The 16,902-nt window shown below is 41.6% G+C and overlaps 2 protein-coding genes across 3 annotated transcripts in view; both read right to left on the bottom strand.

Annotated features, from left to right (window-relative positions):
• The window catches only part of rasgef1ba (RasGEF domain family, member 1Ba), a 102,511-nt gene that overhangs the window by 20,643 nt on the left and 64,966 nt on the right, over window positions 1–16,902 (bottom strand). The window contains exons 1-2 of one of the 2 annotated variants that reach the window (XM_019272429.2): window positions 7,705–8,035; window positions 102–284 (exon numbers count right to left, since the gene is read on the bottom strand). In XM_019272429.2, coding sequence (XP_019127974.2) covers window positions 102–278 — 177 coding nt within the window. In that variant the 5' untranslated portion in view covers window positions 279–284; window positions 7,705–8,035. Of the gene's footprint in view, window positions 1–101; window positions 285–7,704; window positions 8,036–16,902 lie in introns of those variants that run through there. The other variant, XM_027277406.1, reaches the window with a different exon arrangement.
• Window positions 13,196–16,445, bottom strand: LOC104929954 (Zinc finger protein with KRAB and SCAN domains 2). The gene is made up of 3 exons (XM_010744604.3): window positions 16,296–16,445; window positions 14,359–15,009; window positions 13,196–14,041 (listed from the first exon to the last, which is right to left on the bottom strand). The coding sequence occupies exons 1-3, from the start codon at window positions 16,342–16,344 to the stop codon at window positions 13,533–13,535; spliced, it is 1,209 nt and encodes a 402-aa protein (XP_010742906.3). The 5' UTR covers window positions 16,345–16,445; the 3' UTR covers window positions 13,196–13,532.

Below are 16,902 nucleotides of genomic sequence, written 5' to 3' on the forward strand. Positions count from 1 at the left end.
TGCTTTGAGAAAGCTCCAGAGTTTAAAGACAGAACAAAATGAAACGGTAAGGAAAAAGAAACCACCAGGGATAAAAACAATATAGAAGAACCAATACTCACATCTGGATAATAGTCAACAGTTGGAACCAAATGGTGAATGAGGGCCTCCAGGGACCCGGATACCAGGTTGTTGTCATGATAAAAGAGGCCAGGGTAGCCCTCCTCCTTGGTCTGGTACAGGTTCTTGTTGTAGCTGCCAGTGTTCAGCTGCCCTGTAAACGGTGGTGTCTGAGGCATGTTGTCCTACCAAGAGAAAGAGGACAAACACAGGAACCGTCAGTCAGGACTTTTAACTTCTTCTCCGATAGATATTTCATCACAGACACTGATGCAGGATGGCCAAACGATTCTAAAATATCTCTCAGACACAAACACAGACAGCGAAGGTTTGTTTGGGAAATGGTTTGGACGTGGTCAACACCCTTCCTCCTCTGGATCCCCGCTGTCCATTTTAAGCTTTCTGGGTTTTGGTTTAGTATATTTTGATGTACAAATGGTTGACTGAAAAAGTTGAAAAGCAAACTGTGGTTGAGACACAAAAAGAGAGAAAAGAAAAGCAGGAGGTTCATGAGTCATCTGCACTACGATGAAAAACACTAGAATAGACAGCTTACAGTTTGTTTGTTTTTTCATTTTGACCCCAGAAAGCTTCACGGGGAATTGAATCCTTAACTCTGGCAGTATTAGAGCTTTTCTCTACAGAACCATGGCCAAAACAAAACTGCAGGCTAATAGGGCGTATCATCCCATAAGGAGCAAACATTGGAAATAACCTAATTCCCAGAAAACAAAACCGTTGAAGGTTTCAGGTTTCACATTTTGCACTTTCCTATAAATCTTTTGTTGCGCAGTTAATTCACTCAAAAGGGATTTCACAAAGAGATGGTGTTTAATGACTCATCAAGTTTATGAAGACACTTCTGTGCATGGGCGTAACACATTGACATGAAAATAAAAGTAAACCAAAAACATGTAAAAGCTTGTGAGAGGTCCTGGGGCAAACTGTCGCCCTGCAGGATGTCATGATGCTTGTTCTACCCTGAAAGCACACTGCACGGTCACGTTGCCTGCTGCGGTGTGTGTGTGTGTGCATGACACAAAGCCGGCAGGAGTGTGTGTGTGTGTGTGTGCATGCGTGCGTGTGCGTGTCAAAAAGGCAGAACAAAACATGATGAAGGATAGAAAATGACTAGTAGAGGAGCATTTGTGCAGTTCTGTACTAAGGTGCAAGTGTGATGCTAACATTGATCAAAATATTGCCATAGAAACAGGTCCAATCAGTCCTGCAGCATAATCCACTTTTCATTATTTCATGTGTTCCTAAATTTCACAGCTTTAGTACTTCCAAGCTTTAAGGAGGTGAGTGATAGCACAACACAAAAGTAGCATTTCTTGGATAGGTTGTGATGAAATAATGAGTGTTTGGTAAGGCTGGGTGTCAAACCTCCTTTGTGTTCAGACATTTTATATTTTCACCATTTTGTAGGAAAATGTCATATTTCCTCAAGGTAAGGTAACAAGAAATGTATTATTTGATGTCCGTAGTGAAACACTGGTATCATAAATGAAGATAAAACCAGGTCCTGAAGTGAACATCTGTAATTTATGCTGTTCACTTACGGAAAATATAATTAGCTTCCAAAAGCTACCGGTCAAACCAGACCAAGTATGACCATGTCCTCAATCTCTGGTTCTCACACTGGTCCTCAGAAAGACAGAACAACGAGCTCACACACACACACACTTTCCTCTGCCAGCCTCCTGACCTCTGAACCTGGCACTTTGGCTCAATCCCATGCCAGGCAGACTTATGGCTGGGGGAAACACAAAGGGCCTTTTCACACCGGGGGGTTCTGTGCAGGGTGAAATAACCCCACCCCCACACACCATCACAACCCTCCACACCCCCACATCCTTGACAATATGCTGACCCGTGGCTGCCTGCCGAGTCAGGAAGCCTTTAAGGCTGATACATTGCATTGCTGCCAGGGATAGATACCGGGATGCCAGGCGGTAAAAACTGCACCTGCCCACACACTGGCACGGCCAGTTCAAATAAATTTAGGCTCTCATTGTCCTGTGATGTAATTTTGGTTAGCGGAGAAACATTACACGAGAACAGAAAATTATATGGTCTGCTGATCTGACCAGAGAGAGAATTACCACATATTTTTCACAGCATTTAATGGTTAAACATAACTTATGCCAGGAGCTTAATTTCTAAAAATCACAAGTTCTCTTTGATTTTGCTGTAACACAAAGCTAAATATAGATACCAAACAAACCCTGTTTATTCATGTGTTCACTTAAAGCCTCCACCCACGAGGCAAACCATCCACCCTTCCACTTTCACACGCATGGGCTCCATAATGCACACGTGCACACACAGACCATCGCTATTATTCAGCCAGACAAGCATAGCCATTTCCATGAGAAAGGCGAGTGCGAGGAGTCAGAGCACAGCGGCCCAAGCATCTGCTGCACCATGTGGCTTCCCAACAGAGTAAGGGAGATCACGGGTCTGATGGAGCGAGCGAGGAGGGATACCCTGATAAACTGTTTTTCTATCTTTGTTTACTCCACTGAGGGTTTTTTTCCCCTGAACTTCAGTGTTCTTTTCTTGGCCGTATTGTACCACAGAGTCATGTGTGCTACATCCAAGTACAACCACAGACATGTACTGTCCACAAAAGCAGCTCTAAACACACCACTAAGGCTGAGGCGAAGAGGACATCAACAGCAGCAGGTGATCGAGGACTGAGAACATGTCTCGTTCACTTTTCCCAGCTGGAATCTAAACCACCAACTTCTTGATCCCACGCTTGCTTTTCTTACCATGAAGTGGGAGTTTGTTTTGGTCGGATTAAGAGCACAACTGAGTAACAGAAAATATATCAACAACAATTTTAATACATTGTTTTAAGTAAGTAAGTATCCTTGACTTGACAATTTGCAAGTTTCAGCTTCTCCAAGGTGAGGATTTGCTGTTTTTCTCTATCTCACAGCATCATTAACTGAATCCAATTTAGTTTTTAAATGTTATTGCAAAATTAGCAGTCAGAAGAGGACATTGACGGGACTTTGGGAAATTATCATGGCCAAATTGACAGTTGTGTAAACTAAAAAAATAATTGATACGGCCAGATGGAACCAGTCTACTTTGAATACAGTGTACTCATGCTCTCATGGAGAAAAAAGGTCAGATGGTGCCTGGTTGCTGCCCTGGTTGGATGTTGGAAGGGTCAGAGGTTTAACATTTCATTCCTGGCACCAGTTTATGAGCCAGTTTAGCTGGACTGGGATGAATCTCAAGATAATCTTAAGACTTTTTGATGCCATTTGAGATCTGTTCTGATCAGAACTTTCATCTACTAAACTACTCAAATCCACACAGATAAACCCTTTACAGGTGAAACGATTGGAGAACTGAAAGAAATGCATATATATATAAAATCTTGCAACAAGTTGACATCACAATATAGGCAAAAATTGGATTAATCTCATGCTGCCAGCGGCAATGGACCTTTTTGAGAGATACAAGCTATGTCTAATGAGACATCAAGAGATCAGATGTTGTATTTTATCCTCTTCTTTGGTCTCTTATATCAGAGCAGCATTTTGCCTACAAGCACATGCAGATCAGTCATTAAGACATAAGAAAGGCAAAAGAAACTTGAGAAAACTAGGAGGATATTAGATGGAAAGAAAGTTTTAGTCACTCACAAAGATTGGGGGCACTTTTGGCGATAACAAAGCCTGTTCTCAGGCCAAAAAATGCTAATTAGTTTGTTTTTTGTGCAGCAAGGAGGATGATACCATCACCACCACCACCACTATCTCTGCACTGAAGCCAAGAGCGTCTATTCTCATCTGCTCTGCTCCACACATGCCAGCTGCAGCCTTCACCATAATCCTTAAAACAAAGCGCAGGATGCTTACAAGCAGCAACAACTGAGGCACACTGATTTACATTTGGCTTCCAGGTGTCGTGCAGTAGTAGTTGTTATGGTGTCAAGTCCCTGGGCCTGACAAAAGCAAACTTTTAGCACGTTGTTGTTGGTTTAGCGTGGCTGCTGGCTGGGTGGCAGCTGAAGGTAAACAAACAAAATGCCACAGCTCGGCTCCCCACTTCAGGGAAGGAGGAGGGGATGGATGGTTTTAATTATAGCCTTGATGGTTTTGTGTGTGTGTGTGTGTGTGTGTGTGTGTGTGTGTGTGTGTGTGTGTGTGTGTGGCCATCTGCCCCCATTTGTAAAAAGAAGTCTGGTCTGGATTAAAATTGGATTTAAAAACAGAGGATATTCAAATCTATGTCTGTTTCTGAGTTCTCATCAAAATCAATTGGAGCTTCTGAGCCACCGTCTTCAAGCCAAGATATTCTTTAAATATTCAAACTTAAACCTATTTTCACGTTTACGCAGACACCGTTCCCACTATTTTTTTTATTGGCTAAAGACTTGACCAGTGATTATCACATGCAGGCAGGGAGTCTCTCTGAAGATTGCCTGGCTCAAGAGCTGACTCAGGAATGTCTCACGGTAATCTTGAGGGGCTGTTCTATCCCCCGTCTTAGTGTTTACACTGGGAAGTAGTGCACTCAGCTGAAACAGGCGATTTAGAAGTGAAACTGAAAGACATTAAATGCTATACTGATCATGTGCGGTAGCATTTGGAGGTGAAGGGTTGGGCTGAGGAGAAAGGGAAGAGGGAGCGTTTTAGTTTCAGGCTATGATTTGTTAAAAGGTTATAGAAATGTCAAAATATTTCCCTTTTTTGCCTTGTGGGGAAATTTGGAACAGAAGGGCAGCAGCTTAAAAAGCAGTAAACCCCCCCAGGCAAATGTCATATTAGATGGTAAAAACCCTCCGTTTACGTGAAATTACCTTTAGGCTGCAGAGCTATCAATGACACAAGCTTGCAGGTAATTCTGTCTCTAAACGTATGGGTGGGGCTGCTTCCCAAGAGAGAAAATGATGGAGCCTGGTCTCTCACTTGCAGAAAATACAAGCTATCAAAGAGCCGGAGGGGGCTCTTCCCGCCCTGCCCGCAGTGTTAACGACTGCTCATGATGAGCGCCCATCAGCAGTTCAGAGGCTGTAAAGAAAAACGGCTGAACACACAGAAAAACCATTCCCGTGGTCCACGAGACGTACACAAGCAGCCAGACGCCCACCTTTACTGTTTAAGCACTTCCCCGATGCCATTTCTAAGATCTTCCTGCAACCACAGTTGAGCACACAGGACGAGGCAGTAAAGCGCTGAGATTTGTGATGTAATAAAACTTCCTCTGCAGCCTAAACAGCAATGTGCTCGAGACGCGGTGCCCACAGAAATGAAAACTGAAGAGAGTCTAAAAGGTGTCGCGGTGTTGTTTTTGCTTTATTGGAGCTGGAGAGGGTGGTCACCACACACACACACACACACACACACACACACACACACACACACACACACACACACACACACTGCGTAAACACTGAAAGGCATGAGGAATCTTACTCATCCATGGCTTGAGGAAATGAGGGTGAGAGATAGTTGAGTGGCTGCACAAGGGGCCACAGTGGAATAGTGGAAGTAGTCTAAATAAAGACGGCTGGTTGGTGGTGTTGTTGGAAGCTGGTGTGTGGTCAGAAGTACTTCAAACTAAAGTTGATTCTAGTATTGAGTAAAAGCACACCTGTCTCAAAAGGCTGCAATCAAAATGGGGGGACTAGAACCTGAAATAACACAACTATATATTCCAATCCAACAGATTTTAACCAAATACAGCTCTGCACTGACGTATGCACACATTACCATAGAGGAAGTAGTGACATATCACAACTTTAGAGTAGAAAACAGACTGCAGAAAGAGCAAGCCTAGACCACAAAAGATAGAGACAGGGGGTGTTCACCACAGATAAATCACTGTCAACCTTTTAACCCTTTTCAGCTACTCTGACCCAGTAGTCAGTCAGTCACACCTTGCAGCTAAACTTTGTTCAAACCCACAGAAGTATATTTTAGACTTTAGTGGAGAGTTTTCAAAGACATCCATAAATGTCAGGTAGAAATTTGGCCAGCAAGGTGAGACAAAACATACTCAGCTTTTAGCCTGATTCACAAATAGAGCCTATTTTTCATCACCGCAATAGTACCCAGTCTTCAAAATCTTTTAGTCTCTATTCTGACTGGCACTTTTCTTTTCATAGTATGATGGCTGAAAACAGAAGAACACATGCAGTGCACCATCCAACAGCAGGACGCTTGTATATGAATATGAAGTGCAGCCACTCGCAGCCCATCAACCCTTCTTGACTACACGCACACCAGTAATGAGTGATATGTTAGCAAAAGGGTTCTGATTCGTGGGTAATGTTCGCAGCTCTTGCACTGAGTGGTAAAAATCACAGCTTACACATAGGAATCTGACACCTGGTATGATCACTCCTTGACAGCCTAATGAAAGTGAGTAAAATAAACAAGCTAAGAAGAAGCAGAGGCTGTGATTAATTTCAACTTGTGTACTGACGTGAGACACAGTAAAGTGTCTGGACTGGGAGCTCAAAAAAATTCTCTGTACACATTGACAATTTCAGGTCAAAGGATGTCTGGACATCTATGCTGAAACAAATATATTAAACGATTCACCTATTTCATTTTAAAGATTTCAACTTGCAGTGACTCCTTCACAGTCATTTAAATACTGTCAACAGTATTATTATTACATATAATCTATATGGCAAAAAATCTTCACTTTTCAACTGGGCAAACCCCATCCGCTACTATCTTATAATAAATTGCGGCAAGGTTATTTTATCAAACTATGCCAGTTTAATCATTTTTCTTTACATGCAGATCAATGGACTAAGTGATAGATATGAACAGGCTCCTGTGTCTCCAAAGTGTCCGCCACAACCACTACTACACAACACCAGAGTACAGTAGCAATCATGTTATCCACAGCAACAGTAAGTCTTTCAAGTGTTTCCAGAGGAGGCACCCTTACACTGTCTTTACCTGCTGCCAAATCACCAATACACGGATTTAACTTGTCAGCACATTAAGGAAACCCCAATGCATGCTTGTAATACAGAGCAGCGGCACGGAAAGCCAGGGAGAACAAACCAGAGTTATTCAGGAGAGATGTGGGATTAACTTTCAGTGATCCCTCGCTGCCTTGCAGGGGAGGAGATGCGTCGAGAGAAGGGGGGGTGAATCCTCTTAGGCAGAAGGTAGTGGGGGTTAAAAATAGTCCGCCATTGACACTGATTTCAAAAATCCCATTATTGGGGAACATTTTAGAGAAGTCACAAAGATAAAGACCGCTACTGAGCCCAGCCAGTCAGTTTGAGTTATTATTACCTTTGTTTGTTTTGACTCTGGAGGATAGAGCTTTGGATAAATTCAAAAAAGACGGTTCAAGGTTCAATTTAAACACCAGAAATTCAAGCTGCAATCGTGATATTCACAGTCAAGTTGAGAAAATAGTCCCAGAGCAATGATTATTAAGTGGTCAGTTGGTGCACAAATGCTGCCGATCTTCTCTGGCTGGAATAAAGTGCGCTCTTTCCACCACCTGCGCGCATTTTGGACAAGCACCGGGTCTCCGATGTGCGCTATCAACAACAACAACACAACATTCAATAAAAATCCTCAAATACTAAATATTACAACGCCTCACCTCAACAAGCAGTAATCCAGGTGTGAACTCCTCTAGTATCCTTTCCCAAAAATGTGCGTAAACAGCCTTTGAGCAGCAGAGACTTTCTCCTTTTACATGTGAATAAAACGAGGCGGTGAAACCCAGCAGTCCCTCCCCGCTCCGGCCGATCAGTGCAGCATTATTCAGTTGTAAATGAAACAAAGTAAAACGTGTATTCTCGGTTTCGGAGCAGAAGCAGCACCAGGTTTGTTTGAATTACAGCGGAGAAGAAGAATCCACATGAATGAATGACTGAATGACAGCTCCGGCTGTGTCGCTCCGCCGCCGCCTTCTCTTGTGTGAGCTCCGGAGCAGCGAGCAGCCTCAAGACTTTATTGTGAGGGAGAGGCAGCAGCCAATCAGAGGACAGGACTAAATCCCCACCACACACCCCCCTCTGTCTCATCATCCCCCTCATTTCTCGTTTTCATTTCTCTTTCTCTATCCATACTCCCTCTTTCTCACAAACTCTGGTAATTCTTTCCACCAGTATCTTTTTTTCCCCATTCTTTCGGCCACAGGTTTCAGTTCTCTGTTCAGTTTGCTTAAGCATCTAAATGAAAAGTAAAATAAAAGACACAGCATAGAAAGCAACTCTGCTAGTTTCTCAGGTTAATATTAGTCTGTATGTACCTGTGTGTGTGTGTGTGTGTGTACAATATGTGTTTCTATTTTGTCCGTGAAGAGTATGGGCTTCATTAATGTCTTTGTTTTTTATTATTATAGTTATATATATATATATATATATATATATATATATATATATATATATATAAATATATATTATAGATATATATATATATATATATATGCACTTTCACTTTAGTTATGTCTACATGGATTTTTATGTTTGTGTTTATATTTTTATAATAATAATATTTTTATTATGGACAGTGACAGTCGAATATTGAAGATCATTGATTGGAGGGGGGGCAGCCCAATTCAGCAAGTAATGTTTACCATGTTCACCATCTTAGTTTAACGTGTTAGCATAATGCTAACGATTAGGACTAAACAAAGTACAACTGAGACTGATGGAAATGTTGCTGTTCATAAAAATCAAAGCAGTAAAACAAATAGAAACTTTGACCTGAAGAAGGCGTTAGATGAAAGTCACTGATTACCAAAGTTATTCAAATCCAGCCTGAGGGGGATATGAACCAGATGTAATGATCCATCCGATAGTTGAGGAGACATTTTACTCAAAAACATAAAAATCAACCTCGTGGTGGTACTAGAGGAAAAATTAGGGGTTCACCAAAGTCAGTAGTATCAGTTTGTATGAATATCTGTACAAAATCTCATGGCAATGTATCTAATAGTTGATTGGGTCTGGACCAAAGTGGTGAACCAACAGACATTGGGCCACACTGGCAGCATGGCTAACAACTCTAATCCAGTAAAACGCATGACAATAATACAGTAACTATAATTACAACAACTATAATAAAACACATATCAGGATATGTGGTCTGCCATCTATATTTATTGTTTAATTGCCAAGAAACTACAGTGGAAAATTGTCTCTAGGCTAACAAGGCTACAATTTCAATATATTCTGTTCACCTTTCTCTCTCCACCTCCACCTCCCCCACATGCCCTCTCCTCCCATTTCCCCCCCCTCTCTTCATCTCCAGCCCTCCCCCCAGTCTTTCTGTCTTTTGTAGGCCTACACATCTCATTTAAGCTCAGCTCATGTAAATCGAATCTCCACGACTCCCGACAGAAGCGAATTATAATTGTGTCATTTATATAAGTGAAAAAGCTGTCGTACAAAATGAAACTGAGCAGTTCAGGCTTTTTCTGTCCCCAACACAACAAAATGTCTCATTAAGTTCTGTAAATCAACAGTGATTTTCATTGTTTGTCCAAATAATTCAAGGTGACAACTGTTAATAAGTGGGCGACAATAAGGGATAAAGGAAGTTGCTTTTTCTCTGGAAAATAATAAAAAAAAAAGATTGATTCACTTTATGAAATTGCAGAATGGGAGTGACTCACTGGAGAAAGTGCACAGACTGAATGAAATACACATGCAAACCACAATCATATTTAATGTCAACGGTATTAAATCTTTCGATGGTTTGTTCTCAGAAAACCCCTTTTGTTTAACTTTTATTATTTAGCTTGTATCTAAAGGATGGGTCAGTGAAGAATGAATTCTAATCTACAAAGACAGTCTGGAAATGAAATGAATGTATGAATGTTTTCTTTTATATCTATAAATTTGCAATTCCAACACAAAAGCCTATTTTTTAATTGTTTACATCTGTACAACTCAAAATAGAACAAGACGATAGGATTTCTACTCTTCTTGAAGCCAAACTTCGTTGTAGTTGAGTTATTCTAAACAGCTAAGACTTATTGCCTTATATAAAGACTGCATACTAGATGTTTGTTCAGCCATAGAATCCTTTATGCTTGGCTGATTTTCTCCACATTTCCAAACAACGTAATAAGCCATGGTAAAATAACAGCAAATCATCCCAAATCTCATCACCATGCAGAGGTATTACGTAATCTGGTATTGGCGCAGATTTACGTATATGCACTAATCTGGCTTTTCTCTCGCTTAAATGACTGCACTGAGTTTGACCACAAAGATCAGAACTGCAGTCATTATTCTGGATATGATGGGACACAAACTCAATATATAGTGTATGTCATCAAACACTACACACAATGGTGTAGTCTCTCAAAACTGTCCGACTTCCCATTTGTGGCTTTTAGCCATAAGACCATATGTTCATACAGAAAGCGTAAATCTTAAAAAAGCTCACAAACCTGTAATTTCATCTTCAGAAAAGTACATTTATAAAACAAAACAAAAAAAAACAAGACAAAAACCAGCTGGTCACGGTAGTTTTTGGAAAGCAACACACTAGTGCATTTGTTGGGGACTATTTTCAGTGGTTGATTAATCCACATTTGGTGCTTAAGTGAGTATTTGGATGGTGTAAGTGGGATTGATTCCAAATAAACTAGATTGGGCGTGTGTGTTCATGCAAGTTTGAAATAGTTTTTGGTCAACAATGGCACAGAGGAATATGATATATAAGCTTAGGATACACACACAATAGTTGTTAGTAGGATGCATTCATTGTTGGTTTTGGTCTTTTCATGGAATTTGTTGACAATAAGAAAAATATAGAATATCACTAGTCGTATCCTTTTTGTATTCCTGTGTCTGGTTTCAAACATGTCTGTATAATAGAATACCAGCCTGAACAGTGTTGGTTACAGCCTGGTTTCTACATTTCTAAAGCTTGAGGAAGTGGGACTCCACCAATTGAGCTCGTTCACACTCTGTCCCTTCAGGGCAACGAGTGTTGAATGGCAGAGTGAAAGATTTCCAGTTTGTCTATTCAGGTAAGAATCAGCATGGGGCAGCCACAGCCTGGAGGTTTAATAAATAAGATTCCTGTTAAGTGTGTCGAAGAAAAAAAGAACTCCCGTCACAAGACATTTTGTTATGTGGTTGATAAAGCTTATAGTACTAAGAGTTAGAAAAAAAGTACAATATGTCCACAGCTTTATTAACATGCTGTGTGACTGAATTCAGCTGATGTTTTCTCTTTCTTGAGAAAGAGCCTGACTGTTGTAGCAGATCTGTGCTAAAGGTCTGTTATGCAAGCGACACATCCAGGCTCATTTACTGGATTTGAAATGTTCCTGCAGAGAAATAAATAAACACTGACTTTATGTCTGTGCTACATTCCCCATATAGCTTCAACACACAGCAGTGTAGATAGGCATCAGGAATTTACAGTAAGATGTTGTTTCCCATTTGTGCCAACCCTTCAGCAGCCAGGTCACAGTCCAGTGTCCTCGTGGACACTTAAATAATGATTAATGTTATTTAATAACGCTGAGAGAACTAAACTCTCTCTCTAAACTTTCTGGTTGAAGGGCAGATTTTCTGATCACATCTGCCCTGACAGAAAACAATAAATAATTCTCATTTGAGATGCTTACATTTTACTTCCCCCTGCTGAAGCCAGAAATGTGAGAGATCAACTCTTCATGCTATGCTTGTGTGAATCAATATGTCTTCTTTATATAACAGAAATACATTTGTCAAATTCTGTATGTCCATAAAATGCACTGTTTTTAAAAAGTTGTTGATGACTCATCCTGCATTTGGGGGCATAATATTGATATATAAATATTATTTTAGTTTGATGCAGTCTATGAGGGCTGCTAAATGCATCTATAGCCGAGCCTCACTGACTACTGTACAAAAGCAGAGACTGGGTCATATTTTATACAGAATATGCTGGTTTTCCCTCTGCTGTCCTCCAGCTGCTCTGCTTCAACTCTTTGTGATTTACAGTTTCCTGATAGATAGATAGCTTGAGCCTAACTGAGCGGGTTAAAGCACAGCCTCTAAAAGAACAGGAAAACATTTTACAGTATGGAGGTGATTTGCAATCTTTCCTAAAGTAAAGATTGCCAAGTTGTGAACCACTAAATGTCGTTAGCTCAGTCAGATGAAAGTCAAAGGTCAATGGTGAGGTCAGGAGGGAAGAAAGTGTTCAGGAGCCTCTGATGTCTTATGCTGTATTATTTATTGATGCTTGGCCAAGGAGAATTAGAGACACTCTCAAAGTACATCAAAAGTGCCTGAGTCAGTCTCACATTCTGCCGAACTCATGCTGGTGGATAGACTTTAAACCCCAACACCACAAATACTATACGCCCCAGAATTCGTCAAAGAGAATGTCTTAACCCATGCAGGTGTTATTGTCAGCATATAGTCTGGAGACACAGATGTCTGTTTACGCAGATTGGACCGTCAGCTGCAAGCTATCCATTATGTCAACGAAGGCAGCAACAGGTCTCTTCAACCCTGGCCACCACAGTGTTGAGATAGACTGGCTGACGTACTGTTCTCAATCAAAGCCAAAGAAGTAATACTGCTGAGGACCCCACATGCAACCTTGTGTAAGGATAGAAAATTCCATAACACCGGGTGCCACCCCAGCAAGAAAACCACCATGGTAGGCTACTGTACTCCCTGCCTCACCACTAGTTTTAAAAGTTATGTTTGGTTCTGGGTCTGGCCGTGCTCACTGGAGGGTGTCACGCTGACGTTAGATGATAGCACTGGTTGCAGCGCATCGTGGTTAGACGTAATGCGCATTTAGCGCTATTGGCTACTGTAAACGGCAATCAATAACTGCGACAAGTCTCCCTATCTGAGCATTTTTACAGGAAGCACATAAATATGCAGAAGCACAATAATTTGTTTCTTTCCATTCCCGCTTTGTGGTTCACACTCCAACATTGTTGCAGTAGAGCAGAAATGCACTATATACATCGTGATATTCATTATGATTTATGATATTGTGAATTCTTCAGTAATCGTGTAGTGAAAATCTGGTAGTCCAATTAACTACATATTAATGTTTTTCCATTATTACCAAAAGGCTACCCTGCTGACAAACAGATTACAGTAGAAAACAGAAACTGGTTTGAAAATATCTTATTTTAATTTATACAAAAAGTGCATAAAACGATTTGAATACATTTGGTACACCTGACACCTCTCCAATAGAACTGTTTTTCTTAACTGAGAACATCTGACCTGGCTGTCAATCATCTTCTTATATTCACAAACTCTTGGGCTTTTCCTGCATTTGGTTCACTTAAATTTTAATCTGTATCACTCAGGGCTATAATCTTCCCTGAATATAACTTTGCATTATCAGTGCCGTTATTTGGTTCCACCTGAGCTTGAATACCATCACACACTTTGGGTTAACTACCAGGAAAATCCTCAGTGTGAGTGCATCCTAATATCTATCTTAGTTCATGGTATGGTTTGGACCAGTCGGTGCCTTCGCTACAGTCTGAGTGCCTCCACATTTACATCCATGTTCTCTGGCTAGACTGGTGAGGAGCTCCAGGACTCTGATCTCATGCTCCATACGAGCTTTCTCCCTCCTCTCCTCCCTCTCAGTTGTTTCCCTGTGCCAGCGCTCCTCCCTCTGTAACCACTGGGCCAGGATGTCCTGATGCCAGCGGGCCTGCTCCTGCCGCTGACCCTCCAGCTGCACCAGCAGCCCCCGGGTCTCTGACACCAGCCGTTGGAAGCACTCCGACAGGTGCTTGAGGACGGGTTCCAGGCAGGTGGACTCAGGGAGTTGATGGTGGTGGCCAGAAGTGTGGAGGGTGTTGGGCCTTGGTTCTGGGGGTGTAGGGGGTGGAGAGGCAGCAGGTTGGGTAAGAGGGGGAGGAGATGGAGCAGGTGGAGGTGGCGGTGGGGCTACTGCATGTGGAGAAGGAGTGCTCAAGCTATTTTCCACAAGTGTACCTGTGACACAGGATATAAAAGTCAATTATTAGAATAGCTATTCAAGCCAAAATGTTTCATAGCTTGCACTGCACAATGTTTATTTTGTCAAAATAATTCCAAATATCACTCTTAAACCTGCTCTAACGTTATCTGCGGCTACACATCACTCATTTTTAAAAAGAAAATTGTAGCTACTTCGACATCCAAATTGAGACCATAAACTAAAAATTCACAGCCATGTGGCAGGTCTTCAATTTCGTTTCTTACCAACATTTACAGTAGCTAAAGGCATTATTTTTGCCTCTACTGATTTATATAATAATCACAATACATACCACTAATTTCTCGATGGATGGGTGATACAAGATAAACTTCATGGTGTCTGACTCTCGGATGCTGTGGGAATCCTGTGTTGCTGTTCTCAAACTCATCTGTTGAATCTTCTCTGACCTCCAACTTGACTTTAGAGTCCAGCTGCCAAGACTGGCGACCTCCTCTCTCCTCTAAAGAGCACAAACGTTGTCGCCCTGTCTTCCCAGAAGAACCAAAATGGTGCCCACTAATCTCTGTGTTTGAATTTAAATCTGATGGGATACTTCCTGTCCTGTCAGTGGAGCCAAGGTGATGCTCTGCCATCCAATCTGGTGAAGCAAAATAGGGTCCCCCTTCCCCTCCCGATGACCTCCGACCCAACACAGCATCCATGTCGGCAAAGTATTTAAAAGTGCAAGGCTGCGAACTGTCGACACTCCTCTGTAGTTTGGCTCTCACGTAGTTAGCCTTCAGAGTTTTGACCCGAAGCCGACACTGCTGTGGACTCCGAGAGAAACCCATTTCAGTCATTCGGGCTGAGAGGTGTTTGAAGACATGGCGGTTGCGAAGGTTTTCTGCCAAACTCTTCTGAACGCGCTCATCGCTCCAGGCGCACAGAAGCACCTGAGTCTCCTCCACTGTCCAGTTAACTGAGCGCTCAGCTTCTTGTTTTCCTGTGCATAAAGAAACACAACTGAATGCAGGGAACGACTTCACAGGTGTTGCTGGTAACCATAGTCTCACAAACGTTTTCAAGCATCATTAAACGGACACGTGCACTGAATCTAAAGGCTTTGTACCAGACAACAAAAGACCTAATTATATGCACATTACAATAACACATTATTAAATTATTATATACAGGATGTTTAGATGCCTCACAGAGCTGTTGATTGACTGTATGGTCATTTTTCGGCTGCAGCTTGTGGTGCTGTTGAACTCAGTATTCAATAAACTGAGAGGTGCATCTAAATTATTAATCTGTCCTCACTGATATCAAAAGGATGTGGAATATTAGAACCACCTTCCAGTGTGATGTAATACCTCACTAAAACACTGAAAATGGAACATTATAACCCTCATGAAGGTCGGACTTGATGCAGCTCGTTGTATTATACTGCATTAGTTTTAGCCAGTCAGACCTAATAAACAGCACTCTTATGAAACAAGCATGTGGCCTTTAACATTCTCCACATCTTCAACTATGTGAGCTTAAACTGAAATGACGAGAAAACTGTCCGAAGCTTTTTGTGCACACTTTACGTTCCCCACGCTGCACATTAGGGTTCACTAGTCTGAGAATACCACTTTAATATTCATGTGCGTTCATAACCTGGACGTCTGCAGGTGTTCGGCTGAACCAAATTCTGCACCCACAGTGAAAAAAGAGACACAGTTTTCACAAACAGAGGCACATAATGTGCTAAATCAGTGCATGCTCACATACTATAAACCTGCAAACCTAAAAACCTGGTTTAAGACTGTCTACCACACACCTAAATATGCTGCAAAATAAAGGCTAACCAAGGAGCTGAATTATCAGAGATAAAGGTGTGCTTGTCCTGCAGCAGTGAGGATCTAAACTAACACTTCAGTAACATCACAGAGTCATGTTTAGATGTGTAAAGGCTTGTCATCTGTCATCAGTCAGACAGGAAGCGGTTAGCTGTCAGCTACCAGGGGAAAAGTTTAGGGTTAGCCAGCAAGCTAATTCAGATACATACAGAATAATGCCAGCCTGGTAGCACTGTCCGCTATTCAAAGGGCTCGGTGTGCCATTGTGCAGGCGGGACAGCTGAATGCTTCAACTGGGTGAAGGCAGACAGGTGAGCCACAGACACAGCTAAGGTTAGCGGCTAACACTGAGCTGACCTAGCTGCATGACTCTTTGTCTCGTCTTCACTCTGTGCTGACACTTAAAGCCCGAAGTGAACATGCAGGCTGCTTGGAGAGCTCTTACTTGCGGTTGTTGACACGGAGTTGGTCGAGTTGATCATCGGAGGATTCATTTTAACGCGCTGTAAGCAGGGATGTAAACAACCCGCACGCTCACCGACACTCCTCTCCGCCTCGCTTCCTGGTGACGTCGCGCGTCACGTCGCGTGTCGTGTGGAATAAATAAATAAAGATGATGCTGCACTAACTGTGCTAATGTTATTGTTTTATATTAATAACACTGTAAGCATGTACTGAAACTGTGTTACACATTCCTAATTTATACATTTTATAACTGCAATGTTCCCATTAGACCAGCATTTTATTTTTACATATTTAATATTTATTTTATATCGTCTCTGTGATAATAAAAAAGTATATAATTGAATCTAAGAAGGACACTGTGATTTTACCATTAGATATACCATTCCCTTTTAATATGCAGTATATTTATATATTATTCATATACTATGCTTTAGTATTGTAGTTCATAACAGGTATGACATTCACCCAGTAGTGGGGGGCTGGGTTATGGGAGTGGGGGTTAAGGTATATACATCATGTTAGGAATACTAAGGCTGTGTTCAGACAGACAACAGCTCTGCATGAATAAATACAGTCATCTCATTCAT

This window comes from Larimichthys crocea, chromosome III (assembly GCF_000972845.2).
Source record: "Larimichthys crocea isolate SSNF chromosome III, L_crocea_2.0, whole genome shotgun sequence".
In the NCBI taxonomy this organism is placed as follows: Eukaryota; Metazoa; Chordata; class Actinopteri; family Sciaenidae; genus Larimichthys; species Larimichthys crocea.

Coding starts and splice junctions, on each gene's coding strand:
- LOC104929954 (XM_010744604.3), bottom strand. CDS start 16,344: ATGAATCCTCCGATGATCAACTCGACCAACTCCGTGTCAACAACCGCA. Junction 15,010..16,295: donor CTCCGTGTCAACAACCGCAA/GTAAGAGCTCTC, acceptor CTTTATGCACAG/GAAAACAAGAAGCTGAGCGC. Junction 14,042..14,358: donor CATCCATCGAGAAATTAGTG/GTATGTATTGTG, acceptor CCTGTGTCACAG/GTACACTTGTGGAAAATAGC.